Source organism: Somniosus microcephalus, chromosome 13 (genome assembly GCF_052327205.1).
Source record: "Somniosus microcephalus isolate GS21.2 chromosome 13, FLI_Smic_1.0, whole genome shotgun sequence".
In the NCBI taxonomy this organism is placed as follows: domain Eukaryota; kingdom Metazoa; phylum Chordata; class Chondrichthyes; order Squaliformes; family Somniosidae; genus Somniosus; species Somniosus microcephalus.
Genome location: NC_140999.1, coordinates 55278710 through 55303399, shown reverse-complemented (window position 1 = coordinate 55303399; position 24690 = coordinate 55278710). Strand labels below are relative to the sequence as shown.

At 42.7% G+C, this 24690-nt stretch overlaps 1 protein-coding gene across 4 annotated transcripts in view; it reads left to right on the top strand.

The window, feature by feature from the left end:
- kdm4b (lysine (K)-specific demethylase 4B) overlaps positions 1 to 24690 on the top strand; it is a 594368-nt gene that overhangs the window by 539483 nt on the left and 30195 nt on the right. For all 4 annotated transcript variants that reach the window (XM_086004915.1, XM_086004916.1, XM_086004917.1 and 1 more), the window contains 2 exons: positions 12363 to 12542; positions 23068 to 23235. In XM_086004915.1, the coding sequence (XP_085861041.1) occupies positions 12363 to 12542; positions 23068 to 23235 (348 nt within the window). The remainder of the gene's footprint in view (positions 1 to 12362; positions 12543 to 23067; positions 23236 to 24690) is intronic.

Genomic DNA, 24690 nt, shown 5'->3' with positions numbered 1-24690 from the left:
AAATATTCAGTGTTTTATTTTTTTTTAAACGTAAAGACTGAATTTCAATTAGGAATTTTCACTGTGAGATGTTGCCAACTAGAACATTACAGCTAATTATTATCCTACAAAACTGACAGACTGAATATGTTGTGACTGATCTTGCTCATTTCTGGCTTGATCTTTCTGGAACCACCTTGACATTTCTTCTCAGTGCTGTCATCGTCATAATGATTTTTTAAAAACCTTTTTATCAGAGCCCATTCTAGCGCAGGGGGGAGCTTTAAGTCCATATATTCTGGACTCCACTGCCGATGGCTCAAGATTATATATTTTTTTCTGTTTGAGGTGAAACCTCTTGACATGATCCTGCATGGGCTCTGTGCATACTGTTTGTTTGTTTTTAAAGCTGTACAGTTTAAATTCAGTCAAGCTTTTAGAAGCTGAGCTTGATAAGTGGCTTGGATCAGCTGGTGCAAAAAAGGAACTTTTACCCAATGGAGGAATTAATTTGCAGGGCCTGTGTGAAATAGCAGCCATAGAGTTTTTATTTGGCAGACCTAGAAAAGAAAGACTTGCGTTACTATAGCGCCTTTCATAAACACTGGACATCCCAAAGCGCTTTACAGCCAATGAAATACTTTTTGAAGTGTAGTCACTGTTGTAATGTAGGAAACTGCACACAGCAAGCTCCCACAAACAGCAATGTGATAATGACCAGACAATCTGTTTTTAGTGATGTTGATTGAGGGATAAAATATTGGCCAGAACACCGGGGATAACTCACCTGCTCTTCTTCGAAATAGTGCCATTGGATTTTTGCATCCACCTGAGAGCAGATGCAGCCTCAGTGTAACATCTCATCCAAAAGACAGCACCTCCAACAGTGCAGCACTCCCTCAGTACTGCACTGGAATGTCAGCCTAGATTTTTGTGCTCAAGTCTCTGAAGTGTGACTTGAACCCACAACCTAAGAGAGAAATGCTCATTTTTTTTTAGCGGTTCTTGATGAATATTACATTCGAATTTCCCAACTGGCTCATGTGTTGCATAGATCCTATACTTTATATCCTAGTTAGTAATGGGGTTGAATGTTGAGTGTGATCATTGATGTGTAGTATTTCCGTCAACAGAAGTTTGACTTTTATTCCACTGTGCCTTCCCCAATGAGAGGAGACTCTACACACAATATCTCCAATGTTACTTCCTGTTGAGATGAGAATCTTGTGCTGAGGTGGTACCAGAATATGGTGGGGTGGGGTTGGGGGGGGTAATTCAGCACGTAAAAAAATACATTGTATGTAATCTGAAGAATTTCAGGAGACAAGAGACGTAAACAGCATTTGTAACGGCTATAAAGTATTTTTTGAGGAGGCAACGAGGAGGATCGATGAGGGTTGTGCGTTTGATGTAGTGTATATGGATTTTAGCAAAGCTTTTGATAAGATCCCACATGGCAGACTGGTCATGAAAGTAATGGGATCCAAGGCAAAGTGGCAAGTTGGATCCAAAATTGGCTCAGAAGTAGGAAGCAAAGGGTTATGGTCGATGGGTGTTTTTGTGACTGGAAGGCTATTTCGAGTGGGGGGTTCTGCAGGGCAGTACTAGGTGCCTTGCTTTTTGTGATATTTATCATGATTTAGACTTGAATGTAGGGGGTGTGATTAAGAAGTTTGCCGATGATACAAAAATTGGCCGTGCGGTAGATAATGAAGAAGAAAGCTGCAGACTGCAGGAAGGTATCAATGGACTGGTCAGGTGGGCAGAACAGTGGGAAATGGAATTCAATCCAGACATGTGCAAGGTAATGCATTTGGGGAGGGCTAACAAGGCAAGGGAATACACAAAATAAATGGTAGGACACTGATCAGTAGAGAGGAACAGATAGACCTTGGAGTGCATGTCCACAGATCCTTGAAAGTAGCAGGACAGGTAGATAAGGTGGTTAAGAAGGCATATGGGATACTTGCCTTTATTAGCCAAGGCATGGAGTATAAGAGCAGGGAGGTTATGCTTGAACTGTATAAAATGCTAGTTAGGCCTCAGCTAGAATACTGCGTGCAGTTCTGGTCATCACATTACAGGAAGGATGTGATTGCGCTACAGAGGAGATTTACAATGATGTTGCCTGGGCTGGGGAATTTTAGGTATGAGGAGAGGTTGGGGTTATTTTCTTTGGAACAGAGGAGGCTGAGGGGAGACCTAATTGAGGTGTATAAAATTATGAGGGGCCTAGATAAAGTGGATAGGAAGGAACTATTTCCCTTAGCAGAAGGGTCATTGACTGGGGACATAGATTTAAAGTAATTGGTCGGAAGTTTAGAGGGGATTTGAAGAGAAATGTTTTCACCCAGAGGGTGGTGGGGACCTGGAACTCGCTGCCTGAAAGGGTGGTAGAGGCAGAGACCCTCCTCATATATAGAAAGTACTTGGATAGGCACTTGAAGTGCCGTAACCTACAAGGCTACGGACCAAGTGCTGGAGAGTGGGGTTAGGGTGGATAGCTCTTTGTTGGCCGGCACAGACAATAAGGGCCGAATAGCCTCCTCCTGTGCTCTAAATTTCTATGATTCGTCTATGATTCTTATCTCAGATGTAAGAACATAAGAAATAAGAGCAGGAGTAGGCCATACGGCCCCTCGAGCCTGCTCCGCCATTCAATAAGATCATGACTGATCATCGACCTCAACTCCACTTTCCCGCCCAATCTCCATATCCCTTGATTGCCCTAGAGTCCAAAGATCTATCTCTCTCAGCCTTGAATATACTCAAAGAATGTGTAGCGGCATATGCCTAGACTCAGCCTATACCTGACCTAGTGGGACCTTACTGTCAGGAGGTGAAGAGTCTAAGTAGCTTTCAGCCATACATCAATTCTTTTATTGTTTAAAAAACAAAGTGCTCAGTAAGGAACTTGCCAGATTTCTAAGCTGTGGTCAATTTTTTGGGCTGTTTCTTTTTATCCAGTTCCGGATGATACTGTCCCATGGGATATGTAGCTCACTCTATTCCCGTTTAGATTCTCTTTATAATCATTGTGTCTCTTTATGCAATCTAGTATGAATCCTGACCACTGGTGGTCCTTTTGAAGAGAATGTGAATAGCTTCCACAGATGGTGTTTAAATGCTTCATTGTGGCACTGCAGTGCTGACTGCACCAGCAGGTTCAGACGGACAAAGCATTTCTTTTTTATGTGTTTTGTATATTTCGCAGCACACTGTTAGCTCAGAGTTTCAGACCCTTTAGGCTTTCAGCCACTGCCTTTGAAGTCTCTATGGTTCTTTAATTCTTAATAGGAATATTGAGTCAGTTCTGCATCTGACTATGTTACATCGTAAAACTGCAGATATTTAACCGTTTCCAATCTTAGAGGGACGTATTCTACATAACTGGTCTAAGTATCATCTTTATTATAAGAAATATCTGCAGAACTTTGTTAATTGTTGTATTCAATGCCTGATGGAAGTTTTAAATTATATGGGGAGGGAGAAGGAAAGGCTGCAGTTGGTTCCTGCAGGGTATAATAGTGGCCAAAGAAGATAATGATTTTGTTTACAGCATAGAAGGAAACCAATTTGGCCCATCACGCCTGTGCTGGCTCTTTGCTAGGGCAAGCCAAACAAATTTCACTGCTGCTTTCTCCCCCTAGCTTTGCACATTGCTGTGCTTCAAATATTTATCTACTCTACCCTATGACAAAGCATTCCATCCTCTCCCACCTCTTTATGTAAAACAAATTTCACCTCGTTCTCTGATCATTTTAAATTGATCACTTGTCACTGACTTCCCCATCCTAACAAAATACCACATCAGTTTAAGACCTCTATTAAACCTCGCCTTAGCCTTCAGCCCACCACATCTCAGAGTGCACAGCCACAGCCCCCTACATTCTCTTCATTCCGAGATGATACGCATGATGCGTTCCATATACCTAAAACTCAAAAGAATTTGATAGTAAAAGCACTATATTTGTGATTTTACCATATTACTAGTTGATCTCCCATGGCATTGCAAATGAGGAATCGAGAAGGAAAGAAATACTTGCATTTCTATAGCGCCTTTTATGACCTCAGGACGTCCCAAAGAGCTTTACAGCCAATGAAGTACTTTTGAAGTGTAGTCACTGTTGTAATGTAGGAAATGCGGCAGCCAATTTGCACACAACAAGCTCCCACAAACAGCAATGCGATAATGATCCGATAATCTGTTTCTTTTGTAGTTGACTGCGGGATAAATATTGGCCCAGGACACCAGGGATAACTCCGCTGCTCTACTTCGAAATAGTGCCATGGGATCTTTTACGTCCACCTGAGAGAGCAGACGGGGCCTCGGTTTAATGTCTCATCCAAAAAACGGCACCTCCGACAGTGCAGCACTCCCTCAGCACTGCACTGGAGATTCAGCCTTGTGCTCAAGTCTCTGGAGTGGGACCTGAACCCACAACCTTCTGACTCAAAACTGAGCCACAGCTGACAAGTATAGTCTTCATGTGAAGCAGGGTTAGCAGGCGGTAGGATAATTGGACCAGGGTGCACAGATATAATCTAGACCTAATTTTAAAATCATACATTGTCCTTAATTTTATATAGCACTTTGATTTAAGATAACTTATAGTCAAGTGTAATCTTGCTCCACTGGCAGCACTCAGCCAGAAGGTCATTGATTCAAGTCCTACTGCAGGGACTTGAGCACATGATCTAGGCTGGCACTTCAGTGTAGTACAGAGAGAGTGTGCTGCGTTGTTGGAGGTGCCGTCTTTTAGATGAGACATTAACCTGAGGCCCTGCCTGTTCGGGTGGACGCAAAAGACCTCTGTGACAACATTTATCACTCCAAAAACACATTAACTGGTCATTTTTCTTATTGCTGCATATGTGATCTTATTGCCATATTTGCCTACAAAAGCAACAGTGACTTCACTTCCAAAGCATTTCGTTGGCTGTGAAGCACTTTGGGATATCCTGAGGATGAGCCAGGCACTATATAAATGCAAACTGTTTCTTTTTTTCTTATAATTGGCAAAACTTTTGGCAATTGGGAAGCAGAGTTGGAGCATGGGAGTTTCTCTGCAATACAAGCTGAAGAGATGGGAGGCACAAAACTGAGGTGCTACAGCACCACTATGGGATGGTATAATTAGTGAGACAAGTTTTCATAGGCAATTCCATTGTAAATGTCAATGTATGAATTTATAATGGCAGTTGTCACAAAAGTTTGTCCAAAACAGGCATTAAGGTTTTGAAGATGAGTGTAAACAGATGTAAAATTTTTAATATAGAATCATACCGGACAGAAGGAGGCCATTCAGCCCATCGTGCCTGTGCCGCCTCTTTGAAAGGTATATAGTATTAGTAACACAGCAGTATTTTGATTGCTTCCTAATCTATGGTTTTTAGTTTGACACCCTGTGGCTGCTGGTATGTTTTCTATTTTGTCCTTTTAGAGCGCCTCCTTAAAGGAGTGCAACTGCCTTCCCCCCGCCCCCGCCCAACTATTCATGGGTGGTTAGGAGGTGGAGGAGTGAGGTGAGGTGCTGCTCTCCTCCTGGTTGGGTCTGACTGCCTGCAAGATGACATGTGAAAGATTCCATCACTGCACATGTGGTGGTTTAAGCCTTAATGTATGTGTTGGAGAAGCTTGAGTTTAATAGCAAAATTATTTCCAAGTATTTTAGTACTTGCAATTGTACCATGGGGACCACTAACAGATTTGCAAAATGTGATATAATTTTACGATGCATAGTTTATCATATCGTGTAAATTATTTATAACACAAAACTTCCAAATAATTAGATGCCAAATCTTGGTTGTGGAAATGAATTGCATTGATCTTCACATAGCTGACAGGGAACTGCTCAGATTATACATACTGAGCCTCTTCCTTTCACCTGCTGCTGTAAAGCCGTTCATTCCAGTGAAGAGAATACCCGATAAGGGGAAATTTGTCAAATAAATAAAAACAAGAGGTGAAGCTCTAACTTCCTGATCAGATGGTCCTGAAAATCCTGGAGTGTCTTGAGACTCTCCTCTACCCACTGCAGTTAGGAAGGAGTTTTAACATGTCTCCATTCAGTTGAGTTGTTGGGTATAGCCCCATGCAATGGCATGATATATTACCTTCAGAAATATGATTCAGTTTTACTCAACTCTATCCCCACCGCCAAATGGCTTACTTCATATTATCTAATTATTTAGCATTAAGATGAGCTCATACAGAAAGTCACAGCTTAGAGCATTCTGCTACTCTCTTAATAGATGCTGCATTAAGCAGTGGATCCACAAGAAAATTAAGATAAACAAAGTGTAGAATAGAGAAAATTTGAGAATCCTTAAGACAGCTTCAATTAATTGTTGATTGTCATAGAGATGATTTAGTTTTTAGCAAGAATCTTTGAAATATTCCATTCAAATATAACACAGTTGGCAATGTTTGTTGTTCAACTCTAAACTCATGTCTTACGTGGATGCTTAAGTGAGGTTTTGTTCTATTTGATTTTCTTGTAATGAAATCCGAGATAATGGACTACTTATAGAAAGTATATATCTTGAAGTTACACTTAAGGCTACAGTATATGTTAGGCAGTTCCTGTTAGCAGTACAGTAACTAATGCTGTAGTTTTACCATTAAGAATCCACCCCCAAAAATCACTAACACATATTAAAGTAGATGGGGTATTTCTGCTATTAAACCACAACCTCTCTCTTTGATTTTGGTAGGCAGAGGGAACTCTCGTTGTCTGTTTGCATCCATCTGTCAGTCTTATTTCCATGGTATCTGGTTGTGCCTGGGGATAGCTGATAGGCTTGCTACAGCATCTGGCACTGAGCTGACCAGGTGTTTGGGTTGCAGTTTTCCTCCCTTACCACCACATTTAAATTTAACATTTTTTTCGTATTTTATTTTGCAAAAAAAGGGGGGGACTAAGAAGAAACAAATTTAAACTATACATTAATTTATATTTAATGGAGTACCCTATACGTGATCTCCACGCAACTGACTCTAGATCACTGAGAGTTCTTTGATCCCCAATTCAATCTCAGGTGGCCGAGCTTTCAGCCACCATATCATTGTATTCTGGAATTTTCTTTGTAAACCCCTCCGTCCTGCTAGAATTTTCTTTGTAACCCCCTCTGTCCCGCTATTTTTCTCACCACCTTCAAAAGTGTCTTTAAAATCAGCCTTGTTGATCACCTCCCCTAACTTCTCTCCCTCTTCTGCCCTCCAGGAAAGTGCCTGGGGACCTTCTGTTGTCTGAAACACCTGTAAAATTCAAGATGACGATGTTGTAGTTTTAGTAGTACTCCGCCGTCTGCTAAATTTTATCCTAGTTGATTAAACATTTCTGTCTTAAAGGGGCACAAACATCATTAGAGGACATTTGATATGTGGTAAACTGTGAAAACCGAGGGTGAACTTGCTGTGTTCAATGCTGACCAGGTCAAGTAATGAGGACAGAATAGGAGCGTACACGTCCGATCCATAGTGGTAGGCATGGACGGAGAAGCAGATTGATTTATTTTAGTTTTGAAAGATTTTGTTTGAGGAATAATTTCCAAGGATAAAAAAATGAATGAGTTTGTTCTTATTTAGGAGAATCACTATTATCAAGTTGACAGAGCATCTAATAAAAAACAGATTTTCTTGCGAAACGTGCACAATTTCTTTGAAATTTAATCATTCTGCATTACCTCCCACATATTACCAATAAGGCCCCATCTGGTGAGCCACACAGGTGATCTGGTCTTTATATTCCTCAGATATTCTGTATACAGAGTCCCAGTTCAAATTCAAGAGTTGGCCTTCATTAAACCATCTGAAAATCAGAAGGTTTCCTGGGGCGGCCAAAGAGTGTATTTTGCTTACAGGAGAATTTCAAGCTTTTGTCCCATTTGCTGATGATTCTTGGTGACCCTGTCAGTATATCTACAGAAACCAAGGAGGTGTTTTTGAAAAATGCACCTTTTTTTTTTTGAAGCCAATTTTCAATTATTTGGGTGCTTTGCTGTTCCTCAATCCCAGCTGCAGAAGGGTACACCTAAATACACCATTGTGACATTTCTATTTCTGAAATCAGCCATATTAATGCGTTCTCTGAAATGAGTTTGTACAATTACACACCAGTCATTGTCATTCAGTGTTAACTCATTTTGGTTTAAAGTTGTCACTCACGTTGATGAATATTACTCATTAAAAATAAAGACCACTTCTCTTATTTAAATGGTTTTCTGTCTGTCTCCCTCCTGTACTTTGTAAAAAAAAAAAAAAAAACTAATATTAACAACTCTGTGCCATGGATTTGTATTCTCTAGAATCTGGGTTGAGTTTGCCTGAACTCACTGCATTGAAGAGCTGTCAGAGAAAGGAGGTGCCATTGGGCCAGGACCCTGAGGTTAAGAGCTGCCATTATCCCCAGCCACAAGATGATGGATGAGCAGGAAAAGTGTTGTAGAAGGAAACTTCTGCTTTACCGATTGTCAATGCGATTCTCCCCAATTCCGTGGAAATGTGGAGCTTTTAGACCAGTCTCTGCCATTGTCTGTATCACATAGATAGAACCCCTCATGAATGTCCTTTCAATTTTCCTATAAACTTGCATTAAAGAAAAGGACGGCTTCAAAGTCCCTCTCCCCTCCTCAAGAGCAGATCTCTGATCCTTAGGCCGCAAATTTAATCGCGCTGAGGAGGCGGGTTTGGAGGCAGGCCCGTTGTCAAAATCACAAAGATTGACAGTGGGTAGGAAACCCACTGTCAACCCGCCTCCACGTGAGTCCCCCAGGTGTTGGGTCTGTCAGTGCAGAACTCCGGTACAATTCAGGTACTTAAATGGCTTGCTAAGAGCCAATTTAAGAGTATTTTGAGGCTTAATTCTAATTTTATCTTCTCCCCCATGGGTTACCTGCTGTTTGGGGAACACGCCAGCTTCATCTGGCCTGTTTTGAGTCTGCTCTGATGTTTGAAAAGCTGACCGCTGCAAAAGTGGTGTCAAGGATGCCATGTTGCAGATGGTGACTTTCAGAGGGCAGAAAATGTTGGTGACTGCATTTTTAATACATATAGAAATTTCTTTAGCTTACAAGTTTTTATATTCAACTGTGTCCAGTGCCAACTCACTGGGAGAGCCCCTCTCACCAGTGACAGATCGCTTCTGTCATCTCGCCTGCAGCTGCCATCTATTCCAGCAACATTGGAGCCAATGAAACAATCAGACCGTGGTCCTCCGAATCCTTCCACGATCAGCACCAACATCACCAACCTTCTCTGCCATCACCTGATGCTGCACTGGACACAGTACATCAGTTCCTGACAAATTGCTGGCCGGGAGGCTAGCGATGGCATCACCATGGCCAGAATTTCTTCTGGCTGCCACATGATGCGCCAGGTTGACACCATCCCACACCAGCACAGTGAAGCATCCCTTTAATGTCCAAGCCATTCCTTGCACACTCATCACTATAGCGGGGTGGGGGGTAGAAAGTTTAGATTGAACAATCACTGGAACTCGGTAAGACACTTCTCAAGGTGTGCTCAGATCTGTCCAATAAGTGGCACTTTTTGAAATAGAGATTCCACTGTATGACAACACATTACCAGAAACTCCACATGGACATTGGCTACCCTTGTGTGTTGTTAGTTGGTATGCTTGCAGTAGGATGAGGGCGAGTGTGAGGGGTGGCTAGTGAGATGGGAAGTGATAAAGTAGATAGAGAGGGTTGGGTGGAGGTGCAAGGTAAGTTGGTATCCTGGGGAGGTCTCTTCTGCCCTTGGAAGGGAAGAGAACTCCCCTGCATGCTGTGACTCTCTCCATAAGCATATGGAGGGTGTCATTGGAGAGCCTGGGTGCAAGCGTTCGCCTTTGTGCAGTGATTGTCAGTGTTTGCAGCACCTCAATGCTGTGAAACACAGACAGAACAACTGTTAATTGGCCGGTACGTTCGCAGGGTGGGTTTAACAGGGCCAATCAAGGGAAAATCACGTCTGCAGAGCGGGTGCAGCAGGGAGCGGGACCGGAACCCAGAAACCAGCTATCCCGCCGCCTCAATTAAATTTGCGGCCTAAGTATCAGAATAAAAATCACATGATAGCTATAGGTATGGATTGCCATTTGGTCAATTCATCCAGAAAGACCCTGCAGACTGTGTTCCCCTCCCCCGCCCCTGCAAATATTCGCATCCAACTATTTCTTAAATAAAGGTTTTTTGTCTCTACTTTCCCAAGTCCATTCATATGCTGATCACTCTTTTGGTGAAGAACTTCCTGACATCAGCCCAAAATTTGCCTTTTGCCACTTTGAAACTGCCCACTATTCCTACTGTCATGGGTTATTTTGAAATAGTGGTCTGCATTTAGTGACTCACGTCCAGGTGACTCTTCATTACCATGATCATGATCATTTTTCTCGTAAAACAACACTGCAGTTTTTTTCTCACTACTTTTTAATGGTCAGCGGCAGCATCTCGCCTCTGAGCTAGAAGGTTGTGGGTTTGAGTGAAATGCCATTAATGTTTGGTTCGGGGACTTGAGCATTTAATCAAGGATGGCACTTAAGTACAGTACTGAAGGAGTACTGCACTGCTGGAGCAGCTGTTTTTCAAATGAGACATTAAATCAAGGCCCTTCTGCTCAGGTGGACAAAAAAGATCCTAAGGCACTTTTCCAAGAAGAGTAGGGAATTCTTCTGGTGTCTGGGCCTACTAACACCACCAAAACTGATTAACTTGTCATTTATTTCCTGGTTGTTCATGGGGCTTTTGCTGTGGGCAAGTTGACCAGCATGTTTACCTACAAAAAACAGTGACTTGACTTCAAAAGTAATTCACAGGCTGAGTATGTGGGGAAGAAACCCCAAAATAAATGACAAGTCCTTTTCTTTCCCTTTTTTGATTTTCACATCTTCAAAACCTTGAAGTGTTCAAAATAGTTCTTCTTAATCCATTCAAAGTATAGTAAAAGCTATTCAAAGCTTTATATTGAGTAAGATGAAAGTGGGATTTTTAGCAATCCTTCTTAATTTGTATCTCATGTGGAATCAAAAACTTTTTCTGAACAATAGCCCATAGGGCTCAGAAATGAAATCATTGAATTTTGAGGAGCAGTGCATTCAAACACTTCGCCAATCTTTTCCGTCGATGTCGATGATCCTGCTTTGTATTTCCATTTTCCTTTATATTCCAAGAAAAATTGGCACATCTTGATACCAAGCACAGCACATCCTCATTCTCTTCAAAGTATGTTGAATGTAAAAAGGCGCAGTTTGTTTAATATCAGTCCAGACGTATTCCCCTGCCCCCCACCCCTACCTACCCCTCCCTTAATCAGTAAATAAAAGATTATTATTCCAGAGTCAAGTCAAGGTGTGGAATGGTAGGGATTGTGTCAAAACCTGTGAACAACTCGAGGATGGTGTGGATCACTTCAAGTTAAAGCTTTGTTTAAATTTATTGGATGGATGCATGCTGACCATAGCCATGGATTCTGGACCTGAATCCATCACCTGCGTCTAACTGTGTGTTATTTTTGGAGGGGGGAGGAGGAGAGAGCAGAAATGTTGCGTAGAGGTGAAACTTTACAGGTAAATTGAATGGAGGGCTTTTGATAAGAGCTTTCAGATAAAAGGTGTCCTAATCAGTTGGCATCAGCTTGGACTGGCCATTTAGGAACTCCGTTTCAAGAGGAAGCTCAACTCAATTTTGGAGCAAAGCACCCTTCAAGGATCTGTAAGTGTCGTGCTCTGTTTGTCAGTATTCAGCTACTTATCTCAAAATTCAGTTTGGCTGATTTAGTGTGATTTGAATCCACATCAAACTCCTGATGGAAGTAAAGTTTTAGACCCTGTTCTGAAAATGATTCTTCAACTGAAAAGTCCAGGATGTTCAGCAGTTGGGTTTGGCCCTCTGGATGCTGAAGGTTACTGAAGATGGTGAAGGATCCCAAGAATTGTAGCAGCGTGGCTAGTGATGTATACCTGAATATAAGGGGTTGGAATGGGTCTATTCATAGTAATTATATTGGGACTATAGGCATAATAACAGATGGCAACAGAAAGCTTTTGTTTCCATTCCCAGTACTGATATTGGAACCTGATGCACAGTCATGGTCATAGGCAGATGGTCCCTTCGAACAGGCATTATTCCCATGTACAATAACCGCATCGAAACTGTAACCAAAGTTACCCTCTTGAGACCCTATTTTGTTGTACAGCCTGACCAGTGGGGATCTTTTTCAGTTTAAATTTACTTAATGGTTATAATTATTGCTGTTAACACATTCTGCTTCACTTCATGTAATTCAGCATAAGCTGTAAAACATTCCAGTGCTTACAAATTAGTGAAAATATAATCAGAAGCTGTATTCTTATATGCCTCTTTTTTTTTTGCTTTATCAGAAATGTGTGTACTGCAGGAAACGAGTGAAGAGCATCTCAGGGGCCTGCATCCAGTGTTCATATGAGCATTGTTCAACATCATTTCATGTGACATGTGCTCATGCTGCGGGGGTTGTAATGGAACCAGACGATTGGCCATATGTTGTGTCCATCATCTGCTTCAAGCACAAAGTGACCAGTGTAAGTGTAAGCATGAATTACATTGGGCCAGTGATGGTAGAGGAACAGTTGCTGAGCTGGTAACTTGCAACTTCTGTCTTACTCCATAGATCAATGGTGTCTGGTACTAAATGTTTTTCACAATGTACTTGCTGGATTGATTCACTAAGTGATCGTTCCCTGCTGTCGCTGCTTTTTGGCTTCAAGATTGAAGCAGATCAGCCTATCCAGAAAAACCCTATCCCCTATCATAACGTCCAACTGTTAAATGATTCCTTGGTTTTCAGCTCCACTACCTCACTTGGAATTGCAATTCCATGTAATGTTCACTCCTTGTGAAGAAAAAATTCATGACTGCTAAAAAAATTTTAAACCAATGTCCCCTTGTCCTACACAGAGTTAAGTTTGAAGTAATGTTCTAGATGTATTTTTCTGTACCACTTATTAACTTAAATATCTCTTAAGATCACCACTCAATATATACCAGTTCTTACTGTTCTGAAAGATTTATTTATTTTGGTATATAACTCTTTAAGCCACAGAGTAAAGACATGTTCGAATTTTGATTCTCAACAACTGACCTGTCCTGTTTGTTATAAATAACAACAGAACACGCTGGAAATACTGTTTATTGTTGGTTATAGAGCAGCATTGGTAGCTCTCTAGAAGCTGGTGGTCAGCCTGTCTCCTCAGATAGTGAAAGATGCTCAGGCAGCGGGGAATAACTAAAAGCCAGGGTTAAAAAAAATTATATTAAATATTTATCCTTGAAATAACTACATTCTTACAAATAATCTTACTGTAATTTTGCACCTCCTTTGTCAGCTGTCCAGCACCAGGTTGCAGATTAACTCCTGCAGCCATTGTCCATTATTATTGATGCAATTATGGTAGCAATTTGCAAAAGAAAGCAAGTGGGGAAAATCAAACACATTTCTTTTATACATATTGTATACAACCTACCAAAGAGTGATCAGGTAACACTTACTTGAGATATCAAATGGGTTGTTAAAATGTGCATGTACATACAAGCCCAAATTTACTCGAGACAGTGCACATCTGTAATTAATCCTCTAATCATCTGTTCAGTTGTGTTAACAGTGAAATTACCAATCGCCCTTGGAATAAGTGTGCAGAACCCTTTTTAACTAAAGTCTTAAATTGAAGATTATAGTAAGTTAAAGGTAGATCATTGCAATTTGAATTTCTATAATATTTCCTTGAGAGTTAATCTAGAAGTGTTGGGTACAATCGTGTAGTATTTAATTCACTGATCACTACAGTCTCAGATGAGCCTAATCAGTGCAATTCTCACTTTTGCTCATGTTTAAGAAAAACATTAATTCTGAAACCACAACATGGACTGGGATAAACCTAAATAATTTAACTTTATTTCATAAGGGTTGATTGATAGCATATTTGTTTACTGTTGTCGCTCAATGCATTTGCAAGCCCACCAAAAATGTGGGGAGCACATTAATTCTAGTCACTCATGTATAGCGGGGATATTCTGAAGAAGGCAGTGGAGTTACTGAAATATAGTGCATGCATAGATTATCACATCAAGCAGACTACCCAGGTGAACAGACAGAATGAAAGGTTTGGGAATTTAAAATGAGGGATGACTGATATCACAGGATGAAAATTATAGGTTTATTCCAGTTCACGTTGTGGAATCAGAATATAAAAATTGCTAGTTTTTTTATTTCTTTCAAAAAGTGCAGAAGTGCTCAGCGTGCTGTACATGAAATATTGTACATCAGTTTTGAAAAGGGATCTTGTGGATACAACCTGTATGTGGAGTGACCATGATATTTGAGTCTCATACTTAACCTTTGGACTGCTGGCATCTAAACAGTATTTCTTAGCCCCAGTACGTTCGAGCTGATTTGACTAATGCTGCATTCATTTGTATTAGAACAAATCTTAGGATTTACATAACAAACCTATGTAGTTTTAAGATTTTTTATAAAGCTGTACAGCCATAAAAAATATTGGTTCTGTCTTCACAAAGGAGGACACAAATAACCTCCCAGAAATACCGCGGAACATAGGGTCTGATGAAAGGGTGGAACTGAAAGAAATCAGTATTTGTAGGGAAATGGTGTTAGGAAAATTGATGGGACTGAAGGCCGATAAATCCCCAGGGCCTAATAATCTACATCCTAGGGTACTTAAGGAAGTGGCCCTAGAAATAGTAGATGCATTGCTGATCATCTTCCAAAATTCGATAGACTCTGGAACAGTACCCATGGATTGGCGGGTAGCTAATGTTACCCCACTGTTCAAAAAGGGTGGTAGAGAAAAAACGGGGAATTACAGACCGGTAAGCCTGACATCGGTAGTGGGGAAAATGCTAGAGTCCATTATAAAGGATGTAATAGCAGAGCACTTGGAAAAAAGTGACCGGATCGGACAAAGTCAACATGGCTTTACAAAAGGTAAATCGTGCTTGACTAATCTACTGGAATTTTTTGAGGATGTAACTGGTAAAATAGATAAGGGAGAACCAGTGGATCTGGTGTATTTGGATTTTCAAAAGGCTTTCGATAAGGGCCCGCATAAGAGATTAGCGTGTAAAATTAAGGCACATGGGATTGGGGGCAAGGTATTGACTTGGATAGAGAACTGGTTGGCAGACAGAAAGCAAAGAGTTGGAATAAACGGCTCTTTTTCCGAGTGACAGGCAGTGACTAGTGGGGTACCGCAGGGATCGGTCCTTGGACCCCAGCTATTCACTATATATATTAATGATCTGGACCAGGGAACTAGATGTAATATCTCCAAGTTTGCAGACGACACAAAGCTGGGTGGGCGTGTGTGCTGTGAGGAGGATGCCGAGAAACTCCAGTATGATTTGGACAAGTTGGGTGATTGGGCAGAAGCATGGCAGATGCAATATAACGTGGATAAATGCGAGGTTATCCACTTTGGTGTCAAAAACAGGAAGGCAGATTATTATCTAAATGACAATAGATTGGGAGAAGGGGAAGTGCAACGAGACCTGGGCGTCCTTGTGCACCAGTCGCTGAAAGTAAGCATGCAGGTGCAGCAGGTGGTTAAGAAGGCAAATGGTATGTTGGCCTTCGTAGCGAGTGGGTTTGAGTACAGGAACATGGATGTCTTGCTGCAGTTGTACAGGGCCTTGGTGAGACCACATCTTGAGTATTGTGTGCAGTTTTGGTCGCCTTATCTGAGGAAGGATGTTGTTGCCATGGAGGGAGTGCAGCGAAGATTCACCAGGCTGATACCTGGGATGGCAGGAATGACGTATGAGGAGAGATTGGGTCGATTGGGCTTGTACTCGCTGGAGTTTAGAAGAATGAGAGGGGATCTCATCGAAACTTGTAAAATTCTAACAGGACTAGACAGACTAGATGCTGGAAGGATGTTCCTGATGGTCGGGGAGTCCAGAACCAGGGGTCACAGTCTAAGGATAAGGGGTAAGCCATTTAGGACAGAGATGAAGAGGAATTTCTTCACCCAGAGAGTGGTGAACCTGTGGAATTCTCTGCCAAAGAAGGCAGTAGAGGCCAATTCATTAAATATATTCAAGAAGGAGTTGGATATATTTCTTAAGGCTAAAGGGATCAAGGGATATGGAGAGAAGGCAGGAACAGGGTACTGAATTTGGATGATCAGCCATGATCTCATCGAATGGCAGAGCAGGCTCGAGGGGCCGAATGGCCTACTCCTGCTCCTATCTTCTATGTTTCTATTGGCGTGCTATACTAATCAGACACTTGGACATTTTTTTTGGAAAATGTAATTTAGGTAAAATTGTAACACAGGGTGCCAGCTGGACATGGTGATTTGAAGTAAACAAATGCACCGATACATGAAACATGTAAACTTCACGCATATCATTGGCCCAGAACTTCGGGTCTCCACGGGTGAGTACGCATGGGGTACTCACCCGTAGGCCCAATGGAAGTGCCGGTTTCCTGCATGCGCGGGAAACCGGCACTTCCGTTCCCCTGAAAGAAGGGGTTCAGAGTTCGAACGTGTGCGCAGGAGAGGCTGCGCGTGCGCATCGAACTTACGTTCGTTTTGCAGGTTTTCCCGGGAGGGTAAGTCTCCAGAAGTTAGACATGTAAAAAGTAGTCGCAAGGCCTGCTTTTTACAAGGTAAGTGGTGAATTAATTAAAATTAAAACATTGTTTCCACAGGTTTAGTATTTTTAAATACTTCAAAGCAAGGTTAAGTTTATTTTTAGCCCCGTTAGAAAATAAAATTATTTTTTTCAAAAATTTAAATTATTGTTTAAAATAGTTATTTCATGTAATTTATAGTTTATTTAAAAAATGTGATATTTTTTTAAAATTTATTTGAAGATTTAGTGATGTTTTGGGGCCGTAGTATTTATAAGTTTTGACAGCCCTTCCTGTCAAACTTATGAATGAAGCATTCCCTGCTACCATTGGCTCTCCATGGCCCACGTGATCCCAGGGGACGCATCGAACTAACTGCGCCCCTGGGATACGCAAGCACTGCGCGCCGGCAGTTGGAGCAGGCCCAGGATCGGAATTCCACGGGGGCACACAGCACAACGGCCGGCGCGCAAGGTAAGTGCAGGTCGGGGGCTTACACCCACGGGAAGCCCCCAGCCCGAATTTCTGGGCCATTGTGTTGCACATACTTCCCACGGATGCATAATGCAGTTCAGTCATTTCAAAAGAAATCGGGATGTGAAAAGGTTTTTAAAAAATTGCCAAAACTAGAGAATTTAAACTAAAATATATATGCAGTATATTAATGCACAGAGTATAAAGAACAAAATTGGGGAATTAGAGTCAAAATAGTGTTAGAAATACTCAGCAGGCCAGGCAGCATCTGTGGAGAGAGAAACAGAGTTAACGTTTCAGGCCGATGACCTTTCATCAGAACTGGATAACAGGCTTTGGCTGCCAGCCCCTGTACTTCCTTAAAACCTGTTACATCTGTAACTTTCCAGATCTGACGAAAGGTCATCGACCTGAAACGTTAACTCTGTTTCTCTCTCCACAGATGCTGTCTGACCTTCTGAGTGTTTCCAGCATTTTTCTGTTTATATTGGAGAATTAGAGTCATTGATTAAAATAGAAAATCATGGAATGCTAGATTGAGATGAGGAATAGCAAAGGATCAGTCACATTACTAGGAGTGTATAACAGACCACCAAAAAGTGGACTGAAAATTGAAGATGAGACTTGTAGACAAATTAGAGAGGTAGGCTTAACTGGGAGGTTTTAATGATCCAAAAATAGATTAGGATAGGGAAACTGTATTGAGAAAGGGGAGTTTTTATTTTCCGTGTGTTCAGGACGGTTTTTTCAGTCAATATGTTACTACTCCCAACAAGGAAGGAAGCACTACTAGACTTGGTTCTGGATAATGAAGAGGCACAAGTAGGGAAATGTTTGGGAAGCAGTAGCCACAACATAATTCAATTTGGTATAAGAACAGAAAGAGAAAAAAAAAGTTGAGGCCAAGCGAACATGACTGGATAAAAGCAAATTATTTAGTGAGATAAAAGGGACATTGCCCACATTAAATGGAAGGAAAAATTTCCAGGTAGAACAAAAGTGGCAAATGTTCAAACAGGAGACAGAAATCAGCCACGTGCTAGTAAGGAAATAGGGAGTTTATCGAAGGTTGGCGTTTCATGGATGAGTGGAGAGATTAGATCAATTTTGAAACTGAAAAAAAGCATTTAGTGCTTACATTAATAAAAATAATCAATCAGGACAAATATTAAAGAATATATAGGAAAGCAACAAAAAAGGATCAGAAAGCCTAGGCTGTTGAGGAAATGAGAGAACAGAGGGCAATAAAAAGTCTTTTTCTATACACAGCAGGAAGAGGATAGTCAAGGGAAGGGTAAGTCTGTTAAGAGATGAAGAAGGCAAGCTTGGAGTGGAGAGTGAGGGGTAGCAGAAGGTTGTGGAAAGGTACTTGCTTTAGTATCTCTGAGGTGGTTATTCGGATTGTAGAACCATGAGATGGGTGTAGAACAGTTGGTGAATATTACTATTCAAAGAGAAATGGTACTAAAGAAGTTACTTAAACTTAAGGTAGAAAAACCATTGGGACAATGTTTTCCATCTGAGGAATTTGAGTGAAGAAATGGTGGAGGCTCTGACTATAATTTCCAAAATTATGTGGAAAAGAAACAATAGGGAGAGGAACTGCACCTTAAGTTGTAAGATTTTAAGTGGAGGAAAAAGCAGAAGTACTTGGGTGTGAAGATACACATGAAAGGTGACAGCACAAGTACAAAAAGCCACAAAAAAGGTAAACCAATCCTTGGTTTTATATCCATAGGCATAGGATACAAAAGCAAGGAAGTAATTCTGAACTTGTACTTGGCTTATTAAGCTGCAGTTGGAATAGTGTGTCCAGTTTTGGGCACCCCATTATCGGAAGGATATAACAGCAATGGAAGAGGTACAGTGCTGATTCACTAAGATGTTTATGAAGATAGACTTGAGACATTGGGGCTTTTTTCCCACTAGAGCTGAAACGGTTAAGGGGTGACCTGCTAGAGGTCTTAAAGATTATGCAGAGGAGTGATGAGATAAATAGTGCTAGATTGTTTCTGTTGGTTAGTGAGGGTACAGGTTTAAATAATCACACAAAAATTAACAGGAATGTTAGAAAAAAGTTTATTACACACAGGGTGGTTACAAAGTGGAACTTTCTGCCAAAAATTGTTGTTCAAACTGGGTCAGTCAATTATTTTAAAAAGGAATTAGATAGTTGCTTTAAAAAAGAGGAATAGTGAAGGTTATTGGGAGCGAGTGGGGTGTGGGATCAGACTATGTGACTCACGGAGAAAAACATTAGCACAGACTTGATGGGCTGAATGGCGTGTTTCTGTTGCTGGATTGTTCTATGATTCTATGTTGTCTAACTTCTGTTTGATTATTGCTTTACAATTGACGCTGTCCGTCGATTATTCCCTATGTAATCTTATATTGGTTTGTGTAGTGATGGATCTACCATGTTGAAAACTACAACACTTGCTCTGTGAGGAGCTTGCCTCCTTCCTAAGTGCTCACCATTTTAAGGTTCCTTCCGGAAAAGAAGGAAAATGGTGACGCGAGGGCTTTACAAAGGCTGAATCTCTCCGTTGAGCGGTCCTCGTCTCCGATTGAGACTGACTATTGTGCTCCTTAATTCTCTGTGAGGAATTCCCTCCAAGAAAGATAACATCTGGCACGATTTGCTTTGGGGATGTTGCACTAACCTTGATGATATATTGATACGTGGGAGCACATATTCACAAATCATGATAAATGTGAGAGAGGGATAGAAAAGGAGATGAGACTACAATATACATACTTTACCTTGATAAAGGGAATTACATGCAGGAAAAATTACAGTACAGGAAACTTTCGATTAACCGGCCCCTAAATAACTGGAACGCTCTATCCACCGGCAAAATTCAGGAGTCGGTTCAGGTAACTTTTTTTATTCATTACTTTTTTTTACTCCATTTGTTGCTGTGCAAGGGTGTAGCTGAAGCTGTTGCTAAGCTACAGAGACGCTTGCAACTTGTGCCGATTGTTTTGAAGCTGTTAGCAACAGGGTTTGTTGCTTTATACGGAGCTCTGAGCTCCGTATCTTTTACTATAGCGTTCGGTTATCTGGAATTGTTGATGAACCGGCACCACGTCGGTCCCGTCTGTGCCGGATACCAGAAAGTTTCCTGTATAAGCAGACTTTATTGGGGAGTGAAGGGGGAGGTAATTTTTTTGTTTTTGTAAAGAATGGACAAAGGTGGTCACCGGAGAGGGAATTGCATTTGTGTAGAGAATGGAAATGGATGATGCAGGTCATGGAGGTGTGATTGCAGTTGTGTAGGCATGGAAAAGAGGTTGCGTTTGTCATTAAGTTGTATTTTCTGAAAAATATTCCAAGCAGCACAAAGAATCTCAGGCTGGAATTTTGCGGGGGGGGGCGGGTCAGCGGGCGCGATCGGTGGCAGGTCGGGTGGAAAAGTGTTTTTTTTCTCCCAGCGGATTGGGACCCCACTGTGAGCCCACCGCCACACACCTTTCCTGATGTCGGGTCTGTCAGCACTGAGCAGACCCGACACGCAGCAGCGGGCGACCCAATTCAGGTAATTAGTGGCTTGTTTAGAGCCACTTGAGAATGATTTTCAGCTTACCTTTTGCATTTGACAGCTCGCCCACAGGGTCCACGCTGGTCGCGGACCACATCTGTCAAGCTGAGGTGGGAGTTCAGTGGCCATAGAATCAGCTGTTGAGTTGACAGCTTCAAATGTAAAGTAAAAGCTCCCACCTTAAAGAGATATCTTCCCTCAACCACAAGCTGTTCCTCATTGCATTTCCACAACAGATTCACCATGCTGCAAGTCTTTACACAAGTCTCTATCCAGTCTGACATCATTACCTCTCTCACCATTGACCGATCGCTTCTGTCATCTCTACTTCACCTGCTGTCTGTTCCATCAGCATGCATGCCCTTTATACTCTCTCACCTTGGTCCTCAGAATCCCACGATGATCAGCCTCAACATCAGTAGCACCAACAACGCAATCAACTGATGCTGCACAGGACAGAGGGCATCAGCACCCGACCACATTGCTGCCAGGGATGGCCTCACCATGGCCAGATTTACTTCATTTGATGCTGTACACCCTGGCTGCCGCATGATGCGCCAGGTTGGCACCACTCCACACCAACACCATATAGCCCCCCTACAATGCCCAAGCCATTCCTTTCGCACTCATCACCATTGCGAGGGGTACCATTATGTCTCACCATTCACTGCAACTCACTAAGCCACTTCCAAAGGTGCATACAAATCTGACCAAGAATGCAAAGTGTGATAATAAAGGTTTCAATGTTTGACACCACTAACAGAAACTTTACATGAACATTGCATAAAACACCCAAGTGGCTACCCTTGTGTGTTAGTTGGTATGATTGCACTTGGATGAGGATGAGTGTGAGGGATGGCTTGTGAGATGGGGATGTCATAATATAGATAGAGAGGGATGGGTGGAGGTCCAAGGTAAGTTGGTGTGAGTAAGGATGTGCAGGAGTAGGCAGAGTGATGGGGATGTGACGAGTGGCACAGCAGGATGAGTGTGGCTTTGTACTAACGTTTCGTGATCAACTGAGATAATTGAAACGTTTGCAGCACTACACCCAGGTCCTCCTGATCGCATCCCTGCTTGTGCCCTCCTCTACAATGTGCAACCAGGCTGTTCTGCTCACCTGGGGAGATCTCTTCCGTCCACAGGAAGGGAAGAGGACCTCCCTCCGTGCTGTGACTCCCTCTATAAGCATACGGAGGGGGTCATGGGAGAGCCTGTGTGCAGCCCTGTGCCTTTGAGCAGTCATTGTCAGTGTTTGCAGCACCTCAGTGTAGAACACTGACAGCACAAATGTCAAAATTAATTTGGACGTGTGCCTTTAAGGAAACTGGCTGATGATGCGTCATTAAATGACGTCACCAGACCTGCTTTCTCTAATTGGCCGGGAAACACGCTGGGTGGGCTTAACAAGCCCAATCAACGGCAAGTCATTTTACACAGCGGGATGGAGCCAGCAGCGGGGTCAGGACCCACCACCGACATTGCTTGCCACGGACCCGCCGAGGTTCGTAAAATCTCGGCCTTCGTCTGTGAGTACATAGGGACAGCGGGCTGCAAGACTGCACCATGAATGGATGTGTATTCTGGTGATATCACACACCTCTCCTTCAATAATTTGTGAATGGTCAAACAACCCTGCTTCACAACTTGAGTCGTCCCACCAGTCATGTGACTAAAGAGAATTGTTTACCAATTATCTAAACTGTAGCTTATCTGATCACGTGCATTGAATATAAATGATCACTGAATATGGAGGAATGGAACACATGGGCCATGAGTGAAGTCTGGAGGTGGTCCATAAGGATATTGTCATAGGAGTAGCAATGGAATAAAGCCAGGGTTGTCAAACTTGTGGTTTTTGAGCCCTGGTAATCCAGTTCTCGAACCCCAGGCAATCAGTCCTATTTACACTTATTTCTTATTTGTTACTTTATACTGTTTGAATTGTGTGGGCCTGAAGGATTGGAAAGGGCTAACTTTAGCACTCGGTTCTAATTCAGAACACATTAATGGGCCCATGGATTTAAACTTTAGATGTGGCCCTTGAGGCTCCATGGTTTGCAGCTTTGAACATCACATGGACATGAAGCTGGGACACCCCTGGAACAGAGAGTAATTGATGGGAGATGGGGCTCTGGAGGTGAACCACCCAGGGTGACCACACGAGGGAGACAATGGGGATGAGCGAAATTAGGAACATTTCATCAGAAATGTACATTTTTGGAAGAGAGCAACTCATTATAAAATTCTTGAAAAGCTTTTATGAGAATTGAATTCTTTCGCACTCATGAAATAATCTATGTACTGGGTAGTTCTCTACCTTACCAGTTAACAGGTAGAAAACTTAACAAGATTAAATATCTTTTTTAAATGTTCTGTGTATACTCAATTGTCTCCCTTTTTTTTCTTCTCTTAACCCTCCCCCTCCCATAAACTTAGCAAAACCGAGATCTTCGGTTTGTGTCATTAGGTCAGATGGTCATCGCAAAAAACCAAAATGGACTTTACTACAAGTGCAAATTGATCGGGAGTGCAGCACAGACCTTTTACGAAATCAATTTTGAAGATGGCTCATACAGTGACAACGTATACCCAGAAAATATTGTTGTAAGTGGACAGCCTTTTCTACTGACTCAGTTATTTGTTTGGAGGTGTTTTTACCGGTTAACATACAACAGTACACACGTCTGCTGCATATATGACAAATAAAATTGAATTGAAGCCTTGGCCACACCTTTACGATATTCTCTTGGCTAAGAGGATCTTTTTGTAGGAGAGGTCATAGACCCATTAATAATCCTAATAAAGGTATTCAGTAATGTGGCACAGTAAAGCAAAAAAAGTATTGATATTCATATAAAAGTATAGATCGTTGCCAGATTTCTTAACAAATAATAAATGGTTGGGTTCAGGTAATATATTGGAGACGATATACGCTGGCTGTGGCCCGGACATTGTAATGGCAGGCAGCTCATTGTTAGTGCCATCTGGTGCATAGTATGTTGGGTCTACAGAGAGTAATAGGGTGCAGGTTTATGCCTGTGATTCCTCACATGATGAATCCCCCCACGTTTGTGATCAAACTCATTTAGTAGATCGATACCAAATCACGATTGGAAAGAACACACAAGTCGAATTTCCTTCGTGTTCTGCACACTGGTCCCTCTAAGGTGCACGCGCGCATACTAATCCCTGAGCTCCCGCGCAGAGAGCTGGACAGCAGCTGGAGCGGGGGAGGGACCCAATACACGATGGCCCCGGGAATCCAGACAGAGTCCCTTGTGAGTCCTGCAACCTCCAAGCAGATCCCAATTGCAGCTCTTGAAGTGTGTGTTCTGATGGTTAATGGGTTACTGTGTAACGCCGGGAGGGATTTGGTTTTCTCCCTTGAACTTTGACCTTTTAGCTGGACAGCGGGAGAATCCCTCGTGCTGTGATTATTTGCCTTTGCAGCCTTCTGTGCCAGCTCGCGATGTACCGGAGCCAAGCGAGCGCAATATCCAGTTGGGCCACGCTTTCGTGCGGAGGTCAAGGGATCTGTTGGGGGGGGGGGAAGAAGATCGGGGATCGAAAGGGGAGAGAGGGGGAATCGCAGACTGGAGAGTGGGGGAGAGGGAGACTGGAGGGTGGGGGGGGAGACTGGAGGGTGGGGGGGGGAGACTGGAGGGTGGGGGGGGGAGACTGGAGGGTGGGGGGTGGGGAAGAGGGAGGGTGGGGGGTGGGGGAAGAGGGAGGGTGGGGGGTGGGGGAAGAGGGAGGGTGGGGGAAGAGGGAGGGTGGGGGGTGGGGGAAGAGGGAGACTGGGGGGTGGGGGAAGAGGGAGACGGGGGGTGGGGGAAGAGGGAGACTGGGGGGTGGGGGAAGAGGGAGACTGGGGGGTGGGGGAAGAGGGAGACTGGGGGGGTGGGGGAAGAGGGAGACTGGGGGGGTGGGGGAAGAGGGAGACTGGGGGGGTGGGGGAAGAGGGAGACTGGGGGGGTGGGGGAAGAGGGAGACTGGGGGGGTGGGGGAAGAGGGGGGGTGGGGGAAGAGGGGGGGTGGGGGAAGAGGGAGACTGGGGGT